The following is a 21,868-nucleotide window of genomic DNA, read 5'->3' as shown; positions in this document are numbered from 1 at the left end:
ATGTGGTTCATTTGATTTGAACCACCCAAATATTGTATCAGTAACCACTATGTGAGAAAAATAGTAATTAATCAGAAAATATTTCAACAAAGTACACTATGTATTTATGGTCCCGCACTTCTCTCCACATGCAGGCAGATCTAGTCATACTTCTAGTCATACAGATCTAGTCATACATCAACTCATTGATGAATTGCATGTGCTCATCAATGGGACAACAGAGCTCTTAGCTAGTGACCACAGGGCATCACTATTAACTGGTGCAGTTTCTCCCCACCTCAAAAGGAACTTCAAGCTGTTTCCTATTTTGAAGAAATTGAGCCATTCAGTTTCTGGCCCTTCCTGTTCCTGACACCAGTTTCCTCAGTTGACATCAGCACCACATTAACTATTTACTAAAGAAAGCACAAAGAGTCACTGAAAACATTCTGTCTTGAAACAAACAATCTCAAAGTAAACAGGACATGGGCATAAGAAATCTGAAACAGAAATTATCTGAATTCACCTATGGAAGGGTTGATTTAACGAGCACATCTGAAATGCACAAAAATTCCAGCTTGGGAACCAGAACTATACTTTGATTCTTAAGGTATACTGAGTCTCATATTTACTTTTTTCAGCAGCAGTATAACAGAAGGGAAAGAATGCAGTGCAGTAGCTACACATGCCTACTTTGAAGAGAAAGGGGAAGGTTTACATTAGGCTTACAAGAGATGAGAGAACACATTTCTGAGCATGGTGAATTCACTTCCCTCTGGATCCTTAAGAAACTGTACTGCATCCAGGCAAGGCTGGATGGTACACAATAATGACATTACCAGTATGGTACAAACTTCAAGAAGAAGGCAGTATGTAGACAAAGACATATGCTCAGATGCTGAAGAAAGCCAGAATCCATCAGAGAGATGTAGGTCAAGCGTATGTGGACTGATAGGGAAGAAAAGGCAAGCCTTCAAACAAGGCAATGGTGGGCTGAATCTTTGGGCTTTTCCTGGTCCACTCTTTGATCCAACATCATGGAGCTGAAAGCATAAGAAAGTGCCCTCTTGACATACCATGAAAGGACATTAAACACACTGTGTATGCCCCTGAGCTTGGAGGGGAAAAAAAAAAAGAATATGCATGATCTTGAGAAGCTGGAGCTTGTGACTGGATAAATAAGGGAGATACGGGCACTGCAGCAAAGGGATTGATGCAAAGACAGGAAATATCAAATGTATATGCTCTCACTTCAGCCACTAAATGTAAGATTTTACACCTTACACATAAAACCTTTTCAGAGACATCTGCTTTTAAGTTCAGATTTTTTTTCCAAGTCACTTCTTCCGGCTCTTTCCACAAATTTCTCACAAAGAAGAATCACTGTGAGAGGAGCTAAATGCCATTTAATGAGATGCTGATGAGTTTATTCCTTCGAGTACTCAAGAACTGCCTTTTCTGCATGAGAAATCTGTATTCCCTGTGAATTTACAGGAAGAGGAAAATTGGGGGGGGCAGGGGAGGTATGCCAAGTTCTATATTAGTCTTCATCCCATAAACTAATGGTTCTCAAACTTTTTAGCACCACTTTAGCACCACTTTTTTTTGTTTAGGGATCCACTTTTTAGAGTGACAATTTGTTGGATCCCACCAGAGGTGATGTCATTAACCTGGAAGTGGTGTCATGGCTGAAAGTGACATCCTCAAGCAGGAAATTTTTAATATCCCTATATGATCAAATCAATTAAGCAGGTAAGTAAATAAATTAAAAGTTTACAGAATAAGTTAAAAAAATTATTTAAACTAAAAAGAACCCTCCTACCCCTCCTAAGCAGCTGCTGATCTGTTTAAAAAAAATTCCCGAAACATCCCAAAGGCTGCAATCCTATCCACACTTACCTGGGAGTAAGCCCCATTGACTATCATTGTCAGAAGCATACACATAGTAGCCTGTTAAAAGCACATCTGTCACATTTCCCCAAATGCAGTCACATACCATGATAGCATCAAGTCTAATAAATTAAAAATAAAATACACATTTAAATGAATGGGGACCCACCTGAAATTGGCTTGTAACCCACCTAGTGGGTCCTGACTTACAGTCTGAGAAACACTACTATAGACCTTGCACTTTAAACGGGCATAAGACAAAAAAAAATGGGGCAAGATAAATAAAGTTTGCTTTTCCTATGGAAGGACAATGCCAAGGGCAGGACCCTTATGCTACATCGCCAAAGCCATTTTGACTGGCTTAAAATGTTCCTCAAAACGTTAGAAATACAAAATCTGATCTCCAGAGTTCATCTGTTAAAAGGTTTCCAACCAGGGAGAGGAAAAGAGAGGGGAGGAAATTCAGAATAATTACACAATGAAATATGAAAATTGGGCTTTGTGTTACTACTGGACTGTTCGAAGCTGGCAGTCAGCCTTAACAAAGCCAAGCAGAGCCAGGCTCTCTGTGAAAAAAGAGATGTTGCAGCTCCACCTGAAACTTGGCAGCCATCTGCAAAAACAGCAGCCAGCACAAGTGCACAGAAGCTCCACCGCACATTTTGGCAGCCTGTTTTTGGCCATCGCTGAGCCCCTTGCTAGTTCATTTTGCACTAAAATAAACAAACAGAGATGAATTTTAAAACATGGCCTGTTCCAAATGCAACTTTCTCAGTTTGCATAGAACTCCAGTCACCAGTGAATCAAGCCATCTAACACTTTTGTCAGGGAGATGCATTAAATTGTATTAGATAATTTATCACCATAAAATATAAATCTACTTTATGGTGTTGGTAAACATGGTGGAGAACACAAGATGCCCACATGTCATTAGTATACCACCTTGTAGAATGCACACCCACAGTTTGACTTGGACAAAGAATATCCAAGTTCAAATCTTCACACAGCCATGGAACTCCTGAGTAGTTTTGGGCAAGTCATTATATCTCACAGCCTAAATAACTTCACAGCGTTCTTATGAGGGAAATCATAGCTCCATGAATGCATGTCTGACTTGAGTTTGCTTTAAGAATGCAGCAGTAAAATGGAACACTAAGCACCTGGAGGGTACTGGTTTTTTAACTGCTGTTTCTGGCTTGCTCTCTAGCAACGTGTCCTGTCTAGGCGCATTTTCCCTGATGAAGTTCTGAAAAAACAGAATGAAATGTGGGACTTTTTAACAACATGGATTCTAATTCTTTGACACAACCATGGTCTTCTCACCTGAATAAATATATGCTAAATTGTTAGATTATTGCTGGTCATGAAAACCTACAAACATATATGCAGGTCTGACCTTTTGGAGGAAGGGTGGAATAGTTCCTTCTATGTGGTGATCTTGGGTGACATGTTCATTCATGCTACTTTGAGACCCCTGTACTTCTATCACACAACACATAAAATTCCCATTTCTTGTTTCAGGACACCCTGTTAGTGTACCGCCATAGTTAGAGTGATGAACTAGGATGGGGTTCAAATCACAACTCAAAAGTGAAGCTCAATGGGTAATCCTGGATTGGCCGCTTGTCTACTGCCTTAACTCACCATTTCACAGGCTTGACATGAGGAAAAATGGGAAGAAAGAAGAAAGTATTTGCCACTCTGAGAAGAAAGATGGGTGAGAACTGTAATATATACAGACATAATTTGTGGGTTTGGATGTATTCTCTTGATGGGGTCTGCCTTTCTGGACTTACAGCCATCCACAGAACTGACATCAATTAATATACATCAGCATTGGTTATTCCAACTGCATGAGTCTGCAGTCACTTTGAAAAGTCACTTTAGGAAGTGAAAACTGAGAATAAACTGCAAGAGAGGAGAAAAGTGTTTACCCCTTCCCCATCCATGTTACCCCTGCTCCAAATCATGAACACAAATGGCTTCCCTTCCACAGGATTTCAAATGCATAAATCATTCCTTCCCCATTACTGAAATTATTACTTCAATTAGTGACATGAACGTTCATGTGAGCTACAGCAGGGATTTGGCTAGACATGCAGAGCACTCTTCTATGCTTCATTTGTAAAATCTGAATAATTACATTCAGTCAAGCATCTGCTTATACAAGGCTTATTAGCATATGATGTCTGCTTCAAAAGACAAGCAATGAATGACAGCTCTGCACTTATTCTCCTAGTCTATTTTTTACTGTCTTGTTTATTGTTTTAATCCCTAGAGCATCAATAAAGTAGAATGCAGAACTGGGCCAATGCATTTCTATGCAACATCAAAGCTTTCTCTCGTACAGTTCATGGTCAATGGTTTGAAAACAAGTCAGGATTCCTTTTATAGCCTTTGGCATGTTCTTTACAATGAAGTTCCTTGCAAACCCAAGTAACTGTGAATATGTCAGTTTCACAGTTAATTGAATTGATGTATGACATTAAATAGGTTGTCATGTTACAATGAAATTTCCAGGATTATAAGACAGAGACCTTTCCACACGTAAATGTTTAAACATTTTTTGCATGCACTGCTTTAGCTGGATAAGAAGCCACCTAGACTTGGGAATGTCACCAGTAGTGTAGTAGTAGATTTTAAAAAGCAGGAGCTCACGGTGACACCCCCCTGATAGCAACAACTGCTAACTCCACAACAACATGTGTTCAAAAAAAACACAAATCAACTTTTAAATTCCTTCATTAGATTGTTTTCTCCTTCTGCTACTTATTCCCACTTTGAAACGTGAATCTCTTCATTTAAAGAGTCTCTTTGGAGAAAAAGGCGGGGTAGAAAAAGTTAATCATCATCATCATCATCATCTTTGGGAGGGTTTCAGTCGTTTCAAACAAATATTTAAGAATTGAAAAATGAGAGTTTTAAAAATCAAAGATGTGTGTATCTGCGGATTTCACATCTGTGGATTTGTGTCACTGCGGGTGCCAAACCCCAGATCACCTCCCTACAGACCTTCCAGACATGAATGGAACCTTCTTCTAGTCATGACTGGGAGGCTTCCTGAGCCTGGGAGAGGCTGCGTGCCACTGGCATGTCATCTCCGTGGCTTAGAATGATGTCTGGAGATGTTTTTCGATGATTTCCTGTTAAACCAGAAGTTGTCAAAAAAATGATCTGGGTGTCATCTCACCTACCCTCTCCTCCCCACCCCAATCCCTCCCCTCCCCATCCCCACCCCAAAACCCCCCTGCTCCACTCACCCTTCATCCCTCCCACCACCTGCCTCCATCACTTCTTTACCTGGTGCCAGCGAATGATGTCTTCACAACCAGCACTGCTGGTGGCCTTGTGGTGCTCACCAGCAGGATCAGCGAATGCAACAACATCACATGACACACACTTGGATACTGGCAGAATGTGTGTTCTGCCAGTGGGCCCCCACCCCAAAAATAGGATTGGGCTCATTATAACTTTCTTCTCAAGTAAATTTTCATAGTATTATATTTTTCATGAAATACTGTACATATGAGCTATATACCATCTCTCAGGCAGCCTTTGGGAAAGACTACACCACTATACCATTAATCAAATTTCTTGGTTGCGTGTTATGGAGCTTGATGCTTCTTTTTGGCTAAGGTCTTTGAAAAAAAATTCAAAGACACCATTTGGGTGCTCCTACACCAACCTCACACTGCTCTTGCTGCAGGAGACATCCCTAGCATTCTTCTCCCTCAGTTACATCCCTGAACAGCAGAATGGTAGGGTAAATTATCTTCCCAATACGATTTCTCTCATGTCCCCAGAAAGGACTTTTCTGGCCTGCCCCATGGAGGCTTGTGCTTTCCTGTTAGAACTCAAACTATGAACTAAACTACAAGATATATTCAAATGGGCTGATTTACAGTGCTCCATGCAGGAGTCTAATCAGAAAGCAAGGACCAAACGAATGGTTGGACAATTTCGAAAAATACTTCCAAGAGGAAGTAACAACTCTTAATGGCTTAGTGCAGGACACACTTTCATGGCTCTATATTTTCACAGTCACAAAACCGCCAAGTAAAACATTATTAGGAGTTACTTCTACTTTGACAAATGTACAGTCAGAAAACTTCTTTCTTTTTGACAGGTCTGTTGTGAGTTTTGTGCCTTTATTACAGAAGTGAAGCAACACGAAACTAATTTATCACGCTCAACAGTATTCTGACCATTTTCAGGAGTTATCTGCCATGCAAAAGCTCTGTGGGAATTGTACTCAACTACTTTTCCTGTTGGAAATCAGGCAGTCAAGGAGAGTAGCTATAATCAGTTTGTATTTGCCTCTAGCCCATCTTCTGTTCTGTTTCCTTTTAAACTGCTACCTCATTAATAACAATTATCTGGGCAGCCAAGGGCCTGGCTTTCACAATTTACTGTTTAGGACAATGTTAATTTAGTGCTGACTTAAGGCAAATGGAGAGAGAGAGAGAGAGAGAGAGAGAGAGAGAGAGAGAATGATGACAAACACAGGTCATAGTGGTATTGGATTTAGGAAAAACTGGGCAGAAGTTGCAGCCTACTTTGTAGTTATTGCCAGTGTTTGAGGAAATGGTAGATAAGAAAACCCAACTAGATTAGCTTCTGTTTAAATTGGTTGCACAAAACATAACATCCGCTACTAGCGATAAGTGAATAAAGATTAATGGCTGACATTGCTGTTAAAAATACACACTGCCTGTGTGTTTCCTCTAGAGGATTCCCCTCCCCCTCAACTCTCTTGGTTAAAGGGCCATTGTCTGGCAGGAATTTAGAGTTTCAGAGAAATGCCAAGTCTGCAAAACTTGGTGACAGATTTTTTAAGGAATTTTTAGGACTTTTAGGAATTGTTTTAGGACTTAGTGTTTAAGGGCACAATCCTAACCAGGACTACTCAGAAGTAAGTTATTTTGTTCAATGGGACTTACTCTCAGGAAAGTGTGGTTAGGATTGCAGCCTATGTGTGTATTTATAAAGCTATTTGCTTCTTTTCCATAGACATGGCAGTAGTGCTCAGTACTGTATAATAGGAGAAGATATCAGAGGTGAAATGCCATAGACAAAACTGATGAAAAGTGAACACCAGATGATACAATGGAGAAGCTGACATGGCCGTTTCTAACACAAGGCAAGATGCCTGGATTTCTCCATGAGGTTCACGTCCACCAGAATCAGACGCAGGATCAGTAGTCTATGAAGATGCCTCAGTGTAACACACGTTGAAATGGAATCTATTAATGTGTATAGAAAAAAAATAACACTGACAAGTGAATGCTTTCTGAAATGAAGAAATACAGAAATTAATGGAATGATCATCATTTGCACAAAAAACAGTGATAGGGGAGAGGCCTTCCCCACTGCTCCCTTGCCCCAAAGGTGCCGTGATAGGTACGAGGGGAAGGATCTTTTTGGTTATGCTGTCTAGAATGTGAAGAGTTGCAGATCAGTGGAAGAACATAAGCTTTTCCAGCAGAGGACCCTAGATCTTCCTGGCATCTTTGGGTAGGCCTGGGAAAGGTTAAAGAAAGAAGGACCAAAACAACTGTACTGCACTGCCAAAACAAAAGGAAAAAACAGCTGATAAAATAGGAAAGAGAGTAATTCTGTGCTTCTCATTGTGGGGATAAATTAATGACTGATCCAGGTGATCCTATATTTTATTTGGCTGCAGTTTCGTCATTTATTTCTTCCTGTAGTGAACAGAACAGGGGAAGAGTGCACAAGAGAGCATATGTGCAGCAAGTCTAATCTCAATCTCACAATCCTGGACAGAAAATATAATCTGAACAGGGCCCAAGATGTCCACCAATTTGGCCATCACTGAGTACTGTGTCCTAAAAACACAGGCCAACACACATTTTGCTTCCTTAAATGTTACACAAATTCCTGGGTATATTCCAAATTCCTACATCATGGCTTCCTCATGAGGAAGCTGCTTGAACCATTCGCTAATGAGGCTATACTATATTTCCAAAACTAGACGTGATAGGGCAAAACAGATGCCATTTTTGGAATCAGCACCCCAAATTCATATCAAACCACCATAAAGTTTGGAAAAACTTTTCTGACGCTCAATTTTGAAGGCCTGTGTAATCTGCCATCTCTTCTCTTAAAAATATCTTAAGTGTCTTCATACTGCTTCATTTCTCCTTTTTTATAAATCATCTTTATAGTAAAGGCACACTAAGATTTGAAGAAAGCTTCCACTAGAAAGGAAGAATATTCCTGTGTCACATTTTTGTCACTGCTTCATTTAGAGCAGGGGTCTCCAAACCCCGGCCCGGGGGCCAGATACGGCCCGCAGCAAGCCTCTTTCTAGCCCGCAGCCAACCTCTTGCCCCCGAAAGCCTCTGGCCCACTTAACTGAACATGACCAGAACTGTACTCTGATTGTGTCTGGAGAGTGTTCTGAGGGCCAGAGAGGCTGAATGAATGAGTCCATTCATTCATTTATTCACTCATCTAAGTTCCATCTCTAATTTATTTATTTAAATTTTATATTTAAATTTTTTTCCGGCCCTCCACACCACGCCAGACATTTGATGCGGCCCTCTGGCCAAAAAGTTTGGAGACCCCTGATTTAGAGAATAAAAATAGTTTTGTATGCCACAAGTATGGTAGCATGCTATCCCCCAAACAGCTATAAACATAAGCCTAGGCACGGTTATACATGTCCAGGGCATATTTTTCATTGATAACTGCAATGTGCTCTACATGGAGCTGCCCTTGAAAGGCCTTTACAGCCCAATCCTATCCTCCCTGGCGCTGCCGGTTACAGCGGCACCAAAATGACTATCACTGAATCCAGTGGGGCTAGGGAGGCTACCGGAGGTCTCCTCAGGGGAAGGGGACTTTCATCCCTTTTCCCCAAGGAAAGCCCCAGGCCCCACAATGGGGCTACTCATACCTGTCTATCAGGCAATTTTGCCTGCAGAGTTGAGAAGCCCCATGTTGGGCTCTGCAGCCTGATGCGGGGCATAGGATTCCATCCCCTCCCAGGCCGGTCCCTCTGCAATACAAACAATATATAGCAAGACAAGTTCAAGCCTGGTTCTTGCAATGAGCAGAAGAGGAGGTGAACCTGTTTTGAGGCTCCACCCCTTCAGATTGCAGGTGGGGGATGACATGTCCCTCCATTATTATTATTTTTTTAAATCCCTGCATGTGGAAAACTAGTCTGTCAAACAGAAATCTAAATTTGAGCTTTTCTCCCAGACATCCAGTTTTCCTAAACCACAGGGAATTTGATTTTGTATGGATGAGTATTTAATTATGTGAGCACCCATCCCCCATAGACAAGGAATAAGTTTACCTCCTCTTCTGCTTTTCTTGTGAGAACTTGATCTGTCTGATGAATTTTTGAAAATGCATTTTTAAAAATTCAGGGCATTGTGCTTGTTGTTTTAATAAGGAGTTGCTGAGAAGGCCTAGAGAACCTGGATAATATAACAGCTGACATTACTTAATGCATATGACCTTTTTTCTCCTAAAACAATTAAAGACATCTATAATGGCCCTGAATTATTAATAAAGAACAACAAATGAGCAATGACTGTCCCTTAGCAGCACACAGGAGGCTTCAGGAATTTAAATGAAATGCTGACATAAGACAATTCTGTCATTTCATGGTTCTTCTGAACAAAAGAAAATGGGAATGCAATGAAGTAAATCATTCTGGTATTTCTCTCTCCCTGCCCACTCTTTTTTAAAAGCAGCTGCAACGGGTGGTGAAACAGCAAGTCTGTGGTAAGCAATTTATTAATCAGAATTTCAACTTTATTTTTTTTAAAGGCATCTCTGTATAGAGTTCAAGTCAGATTGGGCTGGAGACATAAATGCTTCAGAGTTTAATTAGGAATTGTTGGCCTCTCCAAGATAATTTCATTTTCTTCAAATCATTAAATAGATAAATCCAGATGGCTCTGCTGATTCTGCAAATTAATGTCAGTAAACAGCGGGATGGAGAAATGCAAAGTGAATTCTGTCAGGTGAAACTTAAGAAAGCCCAGGAAATTAGCAGAAACCAATTCTTGACCTGGTCTGAATACTCTTGGGTCTTCTGCAGAAGGGCTTTGGATGCCAAGTTCTAAGCCTGAGGAACCAAACAGATGTAACGAGACAGCCATATGTTTTTAATGCATATACCTGCCCCATTCACATATAAAGGAACGGTGTGGGTGTGCTCTTTTATGTAAAAAGGCGTAAGCAGCATGGCAGGGTTGGATTCATGCACAAGCTAAGCAGGCTACCACTTAGGGTCTTATATTAGAAGGGGCCTCTAAAAACAAACATTTCAAGTTCTACATAATCTTCAGTAATCTGTAGAAAAGTAAGTCTCAATATAAACAGGGCCAAATCCTATTTACTGTAGATACTCTGTATACTATATACTTTACTGTATACTATAGATATGCCTATAGTGCATAAAATTTTTGCCAAGTAATCAAGCTCTGATTATCACTTTGCCTCATCTCCAGGTCAATCAGAGGACAGAGCCTTTGAACTCTGAAAAGTTTCCTTTCTTTCTCAAGCAGCAGGCAGGCACCATTCATTAGAAGCAATTTGTTTCTAGAGCAACTTCACTGGGAAATTCCAGCCAAAGTTAACCTTTTATTCTCCTTCCTTCTGCTGCAGCCTGGTTCTGCTTTGCAAATGCTTGCAAAGAGGTCTGTTTTTTGAAACACCAGGATGGGATCCTCCTTTCGATTTGAAGCAATGTCCCAGGCTACAATTCAATGCAGCATTACTTAAGAATAACACCCATGGAAAGCAGTGGGTCTACTTCTGAGTAAAAAGAGTTGCAAATATACGCAGCTGCATCTCTCTGCTGTGAACTGAATTGCACACTCTCAGTTATGTGTTATGAGTTGTATGTTGTATGTAGAGCTTCTGGCTTAACACATCAGATACCTTAAAGGTGGATTTGATTCACGGATCTCCTACAGTGGTTCCCAACCTTTTTCACCTGCATATCCCTTGGCAGCCCATTTCCATAAATTGTACCCTTTATATTAGCAAAATGTTTGCAATAATACAAGCCCTCGCCTCCTCTCTATGAAAACCCAGACTTCATGTATTCATCACATATTTTCTCTTTTCATCTGTTTGAAGAACAGAGACTCTGCCTTTGCACTGTTTTGCACCAGAAGTGTCCTGAGCAATTCTGGGTGATTGATCACTTTCCATATTATGTTTCAGCTTTTTTACTGTGCTGGCTTTCAATCACTTGTTCATAGATGAATTGATGACCAAAAACTAGCTATTGGTGGGGCTTTCACAGCTAACTAGCTACCTCCCTTCCTGCCTTGCTGGTCCTTGCAAGGAATTCCTGCCTTGCAAGGCATTCTGGAGCACAACCTGACTTTTTTTGCCATTATTCCATTCTTTTTCAAGTACCCCTAAAGGTCCTGTTGAATGTCCCTGGGAGTACATAAATACCAGGTTGGGAACCACTGTTTTACTGGTATGTTGTTTACAGTGCACTTACTCTGATAGTGTTTACAAAAAGGTGGTGAAGACCAGAATTTAAAAATAATAAAAATGTGTCTTATGATCTTTTACTATGTTTTTAATAAATTAGTATAATTTAAAATAAATTAAATAATTTTAATAAATTAAATTAATAAATTTAATAAATTAGTACAGCTCTTAGGTAACAATTAGTGGTAGGTTATTTTTCAGGATCTGGCCCTGGGTAAAATCAGGCAAAACTATAGTCAGACACCCCCCTAAGTCTAACCCCCAACTTATCTGAGGGTCACAGAAAATTCCATGATTTTGGCTCAAAACCTGCTCTCGACTTATCTGTGGGATCGACTTATAGGCGAGTGTCTGCGGTAACTTTCCAATGCTGATGCAACTGTGCTAATGGGGTGTGTGTGGCATCCTGCAGTAGAAAGCACTCACAGAGGCCTCCTCAAGGTAAAGGAATGCTTGTTCCCTTATCTCAGGGCTGCAACAGTGTTGGAAAGTTGGATAGGATTGTGTCCTTACTGCAACATTATATTTAATGAGTTATTTGTATCTTCACCTATTAATATATGCAAATATAAAGCTTTAATATTTCTATCTTCTTTGCCATTTCTGTTAATATAATAAACTTTTTGTCATATAATGGGGTGGGCCCTCTTAGACTTCACATAGTTTAGGGCCCCAACATGTTTTCATTTAGCCCTTAGGGGAGGAGAATGAAACCCACCTGGACTTTCACCTTGGCAAGCTGCATTCCATTGCTGTTGGACAATTTTGTTCTGGACAATTTCCAGGATTGGAACTGGGTGAGTTAGAACTAGAAGAATGTTTAAATCTAGTTTGGCCCTTGGGCAGATCTAACTCTAGCTCCACTATGCTGACAGAAGAAAATTTTGCTGGTGGTAGCCTACTGCTGCTTGAGAAACAGAGTATATAAACCACTTCTGGTTCCCCATCACAGCTAGGAGGTGACTTGTACGTGCTGTTTCTCAACATTCCAAGCCTCAGGGAGTCCTGCGGAGGGCTGCAAGGGGCTCCCTGCATCCCCTGCTGCTTGCCTAAACCTACAGTAAGTAAAAGTATCCCCCCTCAGCAATGCGCTCCTGGGGATTGCGTCGCTGCCCTTGCCCCTGCCCTGCAAAGAGTTACTTAGGGAGCAAATCTCCCTAAAAGTTTGAGAACCACTGCTCTAAGCTCTTCCTTGGTCTCTGACCTTTTCCAAAATGGCATAATTGCACATACTGCTCAGCTGATACCAGGACTTAGAGAAAAACATCTGGTAATATCAGTGACACTTCCAAGGACATAACCAATTATGTGAACACAAGCTCCTTTTAAGAAAGGAAGGCATATTTTGCTTGTGCAAGCAGAAGGGGCCCTTTGCATGAGCAGAATTCACCTCCCGTTCTTGGGAGGAATTTGTGTTAATGGAGTTCATGAAAGTGTTATTCTGAATGTTAACTGCTGAGAACTAAAATCCTAAACAGGCTCTGCAAATTTAGCCATTCTGGCAGAGCAGGAATGCAAGTGTTGTCAAAGACAGCCGCCATTCCCAGAATGCAGCCCTGGGACCGTACTCTTTTAATATGGCTGCCCTCTAGCTCATTTCTGAAAAGGATTTTGGCTAAATTTTGCAGAGGTAGCAATTAGGCAAGAGTGAAGGAAAAAATGATTTATCAGGGCTGAACAGATAGTGGGGGGAAACTGAAAAATAAGGAAAGGAGGAAAGTCAATTTTATTAACTCCCCAAACAACCTTAGCACACGATACAGCCCCTCAGATGCAACAGACATCAAAGAAGAATAGAGAATTTTCACAAAACTTCTATCTGCAAAGCAAGAACATGCCTAAGGAGAAATTTCTCTTGTCAGCTGGCCCTTTGATAAGAAGGTGCTGTGGCATGCTATCTGAAGGAGATGATAATCTTACTATTCAAAAACCAGATGTCAGGAAGGAGAAGTAGAAAATTCCAGTTCAAGATGAATCCAGACCAGGTGATGGAACCTGAGAGTAGAAAAGGGACAGAGGATCTATGCTGGTCCATTGGAAGACTGAATAGCCCTCCAAGGGGATTAAAGATGTAACCCAGAGGACTGAGGGGGCTTCTTCTCTTACTGCTTTTGCACCATCTATGTACTTCTTCTTGCATCCAGACTGAGCGGCAGACTATAAGTGTCCTGAGGGTGAGAGCTTGCAAGAATGCATGTGTACCTGTGTGTTATCAGTAAAGCTTTCTATGATAGGATTTCAATACCTGGAGCTGTCTCATACTGAGTGAAGAAAGATCCTGAGACAGGAGTAAGGATTGGGGAAGCCTGAGCACCTTTTTTGGTCCTTTCCTCCTGCAAGTTCCTCCTGAACTGGGTTTGCATTTTTGGCCTCTGACATGGTCACACGATAATGCAAATCACAATGCCACATTGAAACCTCAACACTCCAAATCATCACAGAATCCATGAGGTGGGCTCCTAAGGTGGAAAGCAGAAGACCCAGAACATCTCCTACATGGGCCAACCTGTCCAAATGATTAAAAACGTCACACAAGAAGAGACGAAATCACGAGATAACTGCAACATCTATATTGGCTGTAACAGAACTTTTGTGTGCATAGCTGAACTTACATAGAACGTTGTGGGCTAGTAGCTTTTCTGAATTTCTTTGCAAGACTCGTATAAATGATCCATATCACTTAGGAAAAAAGTGGGCTTGCTGAACAAAGTCAGAAGAAAGATGAAATCAACAGCTCTCACTTGGGGGCTTTGGTACAGAAGTACAAGTGGCTTGGCACTGTCTGATTCAGCATGAAGGATTTTTAGCATCCTGGGGAGAACAACACATTTCTATGAGAAAAAGTGAAAAAAGGTTTCTTTATTGCAAACCAGCAGGACACTGGAACCCCACTGGAGAAAGAATGGAAATTATAATGGACCTGACATCTGGAAGTGATTGGTAAGCTAGGCTATCATTAGCAGGCACTTGGTGTTACCATTAACACCTGGGTTAAAAAAAAAAAAGGACAGCAAAGCAGAAAAAAAATTCCTCAAATATTCAGAAAGAAAACTGCATTTGCCCACAATGTCTTCCGTTCAGCTGGAGGACAGGTACAGTATAAGCAATTTGCTCATAGAAAGGAGGTGTGGAGCTGTTTTCTCAACAAGCAGAATGAACACTGCTTCCTTAAACAGAGCACGTGCTAGACGGGATTGTCATGACTGAGGCACACTGAATTAGTTAAGATTTGGTTTTATTCTCAGGGAAGTCTTGTCTGACTGCACATCCCACCAAACTTCAGTACTACTTTCTCCTCCTGAAAAAAAGAAAATAAAATACAACACACTGCAAATTCCATTAAGGAAGCTAGCACAGTGTTAAAGGTGAGCAGAAAACAATTTGAGCCAGTAGCATTTCCAATGAAAACAATGCAGTGCTTTTAAGTTCATTGATGTTGACTCAGAATGATCTCTGTGCAGTTAGTAGTGTAATAGAATTGATTCATCACTGGAAACCTCTCACAGGGGTAGAAAAGAGAGTTACAAAATACATAACATAATATTCAGCAAAATCTCAAGAAGTGGTTCCCTTTTAGGGTCTTGGAAAACTCCAAGCATGAGGAAATATTATTATACAAGTTTATAAAGTTTGAAATTCATTTGAGCTCTGTTTCCAGTCATGTACTTTACTTGTTTGTAAAGTACTTTACTTGTTTACTGGTTTGAAGCCCACTCTGAGGAGTTGACACCAGTCATTGAGGAAAAGAGGAGAGCTCAAGCAGCATACAAGGCCTTTCCCAGTGAGCGCAACCTGCAGGTCCTCCGAACTGCTCGCAGCAAAGTCCAACAGACTGCCAGGAGATGTGCTAACGACTACTGGCTCCAGCTCTGTTCCGAGATACAGATAGCAGCTGACACGGGCAACATCAAGGGGATGTATGATGGTATCAAGCAGGCCCTAGGTCCGACACAGAAGAAAATTGCCCCTCTGAAGTCTGCCACAGGCGAGGTCATCCAGGATCGGGCGCAGCAGATGGAACGCTGGGTGCAGCACTACTCTGAGCTATATTCCAGAGAAAATGTAGTCACCGAAGAAGCACTGAACAACATTGAGTGCCTGCCTGTGCTGGAAGAGCTTGACAGTGAACCAACCCTAGAAGAACTTCACGTGGCCCTGGACTCCCTTGCCTTTGGCAAGGCAGCTGGAAAAGACAGCATCCCTGCTGAAGTCCTAAAATGCTGCAAAGAGATCATCGTCACTGAGCTGCATGAAATCCTCTGTCTCTGCTGGAGAGAAGGTGGAGTACCTCAAGACATGAGGGATGCAAACATCATCACGCTGTACAAGAACAAAGGTGACAGGGGTGACTGCAACAACTACCGCAGCATCTCTCTCCTTAGCGTTGTAGGAAAGCTGTTTGCCCGAGTTGTACTAAAGAGGCTCCAGGTACTTGCAGAGAGCGTCTATCCAGAATCGCAGTGTGGATTCCGAGCCAACAGGTCCACCACTGATATGGTATTCTCCCTTAGACAACTGCAGGAGAAATGCAGGGAACAACGACAGCCACTCTTTATAGCCTTCATAGATCTCACAAAGGCTTTCGACCTGGTCAGCAGAGACGGCCTCTTCAAGATTCTCCCCAAGATTGGATGTCCACCCAGGCTCCTCAGCATCATCAGATCTTTCCACAAGGACATGAAGGGCACTGTTGTCTTCGATGGCTCCACATCAGACCCTTTTGACATCCGAAGCGGAGTGAAGCAGGGCTGTGTTCTTGCACCAACCTTGTTTGGGATTTTCTTCGCTGTCCTGCTGAAGCAGGCCTTTGGAACTGCAACAGAAGGCATCTATCTCCGGACCAGATCAGACGGAAAGCTCTTCAACCTCTCCAGACTGAGAGCAAAATCCAAAGTCCAGCTGAAATGTCTGCGTGACTTCCTCTTTGCCGACGATGCAGCTGTCACTACCCAGTCTGCCAAAGATCTCCAGCAGCTCATGGATCATTTTAGCAAGGCCTGCCAAGATTTTGGACTGACAATCAGCCTTAAGAAAACACAGGTCATGGTTCAGGATGTGGACTCACCTCCCTGCATTACAATTTCTGAGCATGAACTGGAGGTTGTCCATGACTTTGTGTACCTTGGCTCAACGATCTCCGACACTCATTCTCTCGATACCGAGCTAAACAAGCGCATCGGTAAAGCAGCTACCACGTTTTCCAGACTCACAAAGAGAGTCTGGTCCAACAAGAAGCTGACGGAACAAACCAAGATCCAGGTCTACAGAGCTTGCGTCCTGAGTACACTTCTGTACTGCAGCGAGTCATGGACTCTTCGCTCACAACAGGAGAGGAAACTGAGCGCTTTCCACATGCGCTGCCTCCGACGCATCCTCGGCATTACCTGGCAGGACAAAGTTCCAAACAACACAGTCCTGGAACGTGCTGGAATCCCTAGCATGTATTCACTGCTGAAACAGAGACGCCTGCGTTGGCTTGGTCATGTCGTGAGAATGGATGATGGCCGGATCCCAAAGGATCTCCTCTATGGAGAACTCGTGCAAGGAAAGCGCCCTACAGGTAGACCACAGCTGCGATACAAGGACATCTGCAAGAGGGATCTGAAGGCCTTAGGGATGGACCTCAACAAGTGGGAAACCCTGGCCTCTGAGCGGCCCACTTGGAGGCAGGCTGTGCAGCATGGCCTTTCCCAGTTTGAAGAGACACTTGGCCAACAGTCTGAGGCTAAGAGGCAAAGAAGGAAGGCCCATAGCCAGGGAGACAGACCAGGGACAGACTGCACTTGCTCCCGGTGTGGAAGGGATTGTCACTCCCGGATTGGCCTTTTCAGCCACACTAGACGCTGTGCCAGAACCACCTTTCAGAGCGCGATACCATAGTCTTTCGAGACTGAAGGTTGCCAATACAAAAACTTTACTTGTTATCTTCATAAAATATGAAATCTGTGATGTGTTTTGAACTAAATTTTCAGCAAGTTCTACAAATGTTATTAACAGTTTAGAGAAAGCAACATGGGAGAAATTCTTATTTCCTGTGAGTTCTGTTTTAGCTGGAAAATGGATATATATCTTCAGGATATACAACTATGGTCACATATACATGACATCTCTAATTCAAACTTTTGGTAGCATGGTCACTGAGTTTTATATTAGCTTAGATCAGGGATGTCCAAACTTTTTGGCAGGAAGGCTACATCATCTTTCTGACACTGTGTCACATCATCTCTCCGACACAGGGAATTAATTTACATTTTGCCTTAACACATTTTGCCTTTGTGTTCTATTCTAGACTTCAGTTTCAGGACACTTATCCATACAATTCCACAATTTTGCTTTCCTGGTTTTATGTTAGGGATCTGTTTCAACGTGTCTAAAGGAATAATATCCAGTATCATCTCAAGAGACTGTATAGTGAATAGTATGGCTTCAATCACCCTTTAGGTCAAAGACCCTCCAACTGAGTTTTTTCAAGCACCATATCTACGTTTCCCACTGCTACTCATATATTCCATTGCATTTTCTAGGGTTTCCAATCTGGCTTCAATTTGCTTTTCCAGACTTTCCTTTTTGGCACTGAGAGCGGCAGACAGGTTTCTGGTAACCTCTTTAAAGATTCTCTGGGCTGCAGCACAACTTCTGCAGACTGCCCTTCAAATGTTCTTCCTCCTCACAATTCCCTACAGGGGGAAGTCAGAACTTCCCTCTACATTCCTTGAAGCAAACAATCTAAAACAAGGTATTTCAAGCAGACTGCATTTCTGTACTTTCTAAAAGGTTATTCTGCAGTTGTCGATAAGCTGGGCAGAAAACATTTCTCTAGGCTTTCCTTGTCCTCTGCATGCCCCTTTCTCCCTCTTCAGCCCTTGCCAGCAGCCCACTTCCATACCATTCTCCAGGGGTCACAGGATTCTTTAAGATCCCACATGCAACACTGGGCCCTTTGCCATCATCTCAGAGTTAACATTTCATTTCAGAGACAGCCAAAGCTATTACTAAAATATCCACTTACAAAAACTAAGTTCTCCTTATTAAGTATGTTCTGTTATTGCAATCCATTTCTCAAAAAGTCTCTCTCATGCTGCAATATGCTTTGTGCCCAGAATGTATCTGAATGTCTGCAGCAATCTGACTGAACTATCTATTTTCCTCCTTTTAAGCATACATGCTATAGAAAATATTGCACCATATGTGTCTTGCTAAATGCGCTTGAGCCTTTAAAAACATGTTGTGGCCAAAGTGACACCTGTCCTGCTGGTTGCTTTTAAGACGTAAACCTACAGGAAACCTGTTAATGGACAGATCCAACAGAGTTTAATTGGGCACTGATCTCAAGAGACCTGCTTCTACCAAGTAGCCATTTATAATACACGTTTTTTAATGTTGAACTCTTCAAAGATTAACAGAGAAAAATTGAAGGAAGAGGGGAAAAAAGTATTGAAGCAACATTTTAAGGAATAAAATAACTCGTCAAACATCTTTCATTGAAGTGATTTTCAAGCGACAGGAGCTATTTTAGTTTAAGATGGTCTGTTCCCCCTCCCCCCATCAACTTATCTGAAAGAAAAATATCTACTGGACAGAGTGGAAAATGTGTAGTGTTAACACTACCTTATTCATCTCTAATTACAGTACTACAAATTTGTAATTTTTTAATATTCAGGTGGTGGGGAGGGGGTTGCATGTGGTCCACAACGATTCCAATTTTTGCCTCAGTGGTCCATGGGCTCCTAAAGGTTAGGAACCACTGATCTAATTGGTGCATTTGCTAGGAGGAGGACCTGCTCAGCACTTTATGCCTCAGTTTGCCTTGCCTTTGCTATTCTGGTGATGCTGCACCCATACCATCTACCTTCAGACTAGTTGGCAACCTTCAGTCTCGCAAGACTATGGTATCGCGCTCTGAAAGGTGGTTCTGGAACAGCATCTAGTGTGGCTGAAAAGGCCAATTCGGGAGTGACAATCCCTTCCACAATGGGAGCAAGTGCAGTCTGTCCCTGGTCTGTCTCCCTGGCTATGGGCCTTCCTTCTTTGCCTCTTTGCCTCAGACTGTTGGCCAAGTGTCTCTTCAAACTGGGAAAGGCCATGCTGCACAGCCTTCAGACTAGTCTGAGATTAACTGGTTGTCTTGGGGCCAAGTAGAAATGTTTTGCCTTTCACCTGATTGAATGCTGGTGAAGGAGTTTTTCTGTTTACCCCAGACTATTCTCCCAATTGTAGTTTAGTCAGATGGTCACTTCTGGCAGAACTGTGTCTAGGAGCAGGGCTCTGATGTGCATCTGACCCTGATATGTAAGGGTCAGTGGGGAAGCCAGTATCAATTTCCAGATGCTATTTGGCTCAGGCATGCTGGCTGGCGACCCATAAGGCATAAGTTGCTAAGTCCATCCTAAATGCTTTCTGGCTTGGGATGAGCTGAGTAATTTGACTGTCTTGACCCCCTTTCCAGGGGCTGAGGGGGAAAACCACAGGCTGGCATGAATCAATCAGGATACTAATGCCCAATGGGCGAAGTGAACAGTTGCATTTTGTCTCCTTTAGTGTAGATGCTCACGCTATAGGGCAGAAGGATCTGCTTCAGAATTTGGTTGTATTGTTTTATCAATAAAGTAGCCCAGTTTATACCAACAGCTATCTTGCCTGTATTGAATTGTAGCAGGTGCTTGTGCAAAATGCTAGCTAGGAATAGCCAAGATTTCACCAAATCTCAGAATACAGTAGGAATGTCACATTCAAATTCAACACCAAAATGCTCCATTAGTGTGGTACTAAGGAACAGTGCACCACTAGGTAAAACATGACTTGTGTGAGATGCACAGTTAATTGAAAAGCTATTTCATCTTTCATCTTTAACAGGACTTTAACAGCATTTTGCAAGTGGCACTCCCATCTTCCATTCCCTATCTGAGCCCATTTTTGTCCAGCATACAGGTGTACACATTTGTTCCCTGTTGTATATATGCAATGTTGGGCAGAAATGGCTGAACAAAAGGTAGAATGGGCAGTGGCTTGATACACAGGATATCTTTATCTAAAATTGTAGCCTCCAAGAATACACAAGTTTCCTCTTACAGCTGAGTGACATCACTAAACTTCAGGAGTATGAAGAAAGATTTCCTCAATCTTTAAAAGCTGAAATCAAACAAAATTGAGAAGAGCTGTCTTCATGGCCAACACACTTACAGCAATCTTTCACAAAGTTTATTTCTCATATAAAGTGCACCTCTGCCTAGCAAATCATATACCAAAATTGATCTCACTTGTTACCAACTATCAATGGTGAAAGATGGCTGGGGCTCAGGTATGCACAGCGTACCAACTGGTGTATTGGACTAGAGCAATTTAATGAGACCTCAGCCTTTTGAGATGAAAAGAAGCCGATCACATATCTTCGAAGTACAAAAAAGGTGTATATATAGAACACGAGAGAGAGAGAGAGAGAGAGAGAGAGAGAGAGAGGCCCAACCTGTTTGCTAGGCTGTCTGTCTAACAAGATCTGCAGTGATCTTGAAATGGTCTCATTTCTTTTCTTTTCCATTCCAGAAAGCCGTAAAGATAGCAATACAGTTTTGCAGCTTTGTACATTCTCTGACAGTAACAAGGGAAGGAAATTACAACTGCCCTGAAGTGAGCAAGATTTATTTTCTTCCACACCAACTTAATTTAGAGTGGGTTTATTGTTGCAGATTATGGAGGAGTTTCAGTGATAAAGCCTAATTGGTATAAACAGGATATAAAGCTCTGCTTAAATACTTTCTGAAGTGAAAACAAAACCCTAGCAAAGTCTCTTCTTCAAGCAAACAAAACTTATTAAATGCTTGCACTTACCCCGTTGCGGGGTTCATGATGCAGCCTCCTTTCTCAGTAGATGCCTTGCAGTTGCAACCCCTTTCCAGTGTATCATGGTTCATTCCAAAATTGTGACCCAGCTCGTGAGCCAGAGTTACTGCTGCCCCCAAAGGGCTGTCTGAGTGATCCTCAAAGGAAAACACAAAGAAAAATGAGCGACTAAAAACTCATTGTTAAGAATGACAAAAGAATACAGTCTGAGACAGAGATGTGTGCACAAGTTCATTAGAGGATCATTGTCAGGAACCTGGCATGAAGCAAAAGTAGTTCAGTTATCACTGTAACACATGTACACACAAACACATGCATGCTGCTGCCTGCTTGATTCATACCATGCCATCATAGGTAAGATTCATACAAACAAGCAGCTATGTGTTATGCTGCTTCAAATGCAATATTGGAAAGGCAGTGCTATAAGGAAAACTTTTTACCATTTTACTGGTGCAGAACCAAGGAGACTAAGAGTGCAATCCTAACCCCTTACTCAGTGCTTTCTAGCACTAAGGGCAATGCAGCTCTGAGGTAAGGGAACAAACATTCCCTTACTTTGAGGAGGCCTCCGTGAGTGACACCCAACTGCAGGATGCAGCACATGTCCCATTGGCACCACTATGCCAGTGCTAGAAAGCACTAACATAAGGGGTTAGGATTGCGCCCTAAG

The 21,868-nt window shown here is 42.0% G+C and overlaps 1 protein-coding gene across 1 annotated transcript in view; it reads right to left on the bottom strand.

Annotated features, from left to right (window-relative positions):
* Window positions 1-21,868, bottom strand: part of ADAM12 (ADAM metallopeptidase domain 12) — a 277,330-nt gene that overhangs the window by 58,327 nt on the left and 197,135 nt on the right. Inside the window, exon 11 of the mRNA XM_066621438.1 lies at window positions 21,187-21,335. Coding sequence (XP_066477535.1) covers window positions 21,187-21,335 — 149 coding nt within the window. The remainder of the gene's footprint in view (window positions 1-21,186; window positions 21,336-21,868) is intronic.

Source organism: Tiliqua scincoides, chromosome 3 (genome assembly GCF_035046505.1).
Source record: "Tiliqua scincoides isolate rTilSci1 chromosome 3, rTilSci1.hap2, whole genome shotgun sequence".
In the NCBI taxonomy this organism is placed as follows: Eukaryota; Metazoa; Chordata; class Lepidosauria; order Squamata; family Scincidae; genus Tiliqua; species Tiliqua scincoides.
This window is presented reverse-complemented; position numbering and strand designations above follow the sequence as displayed.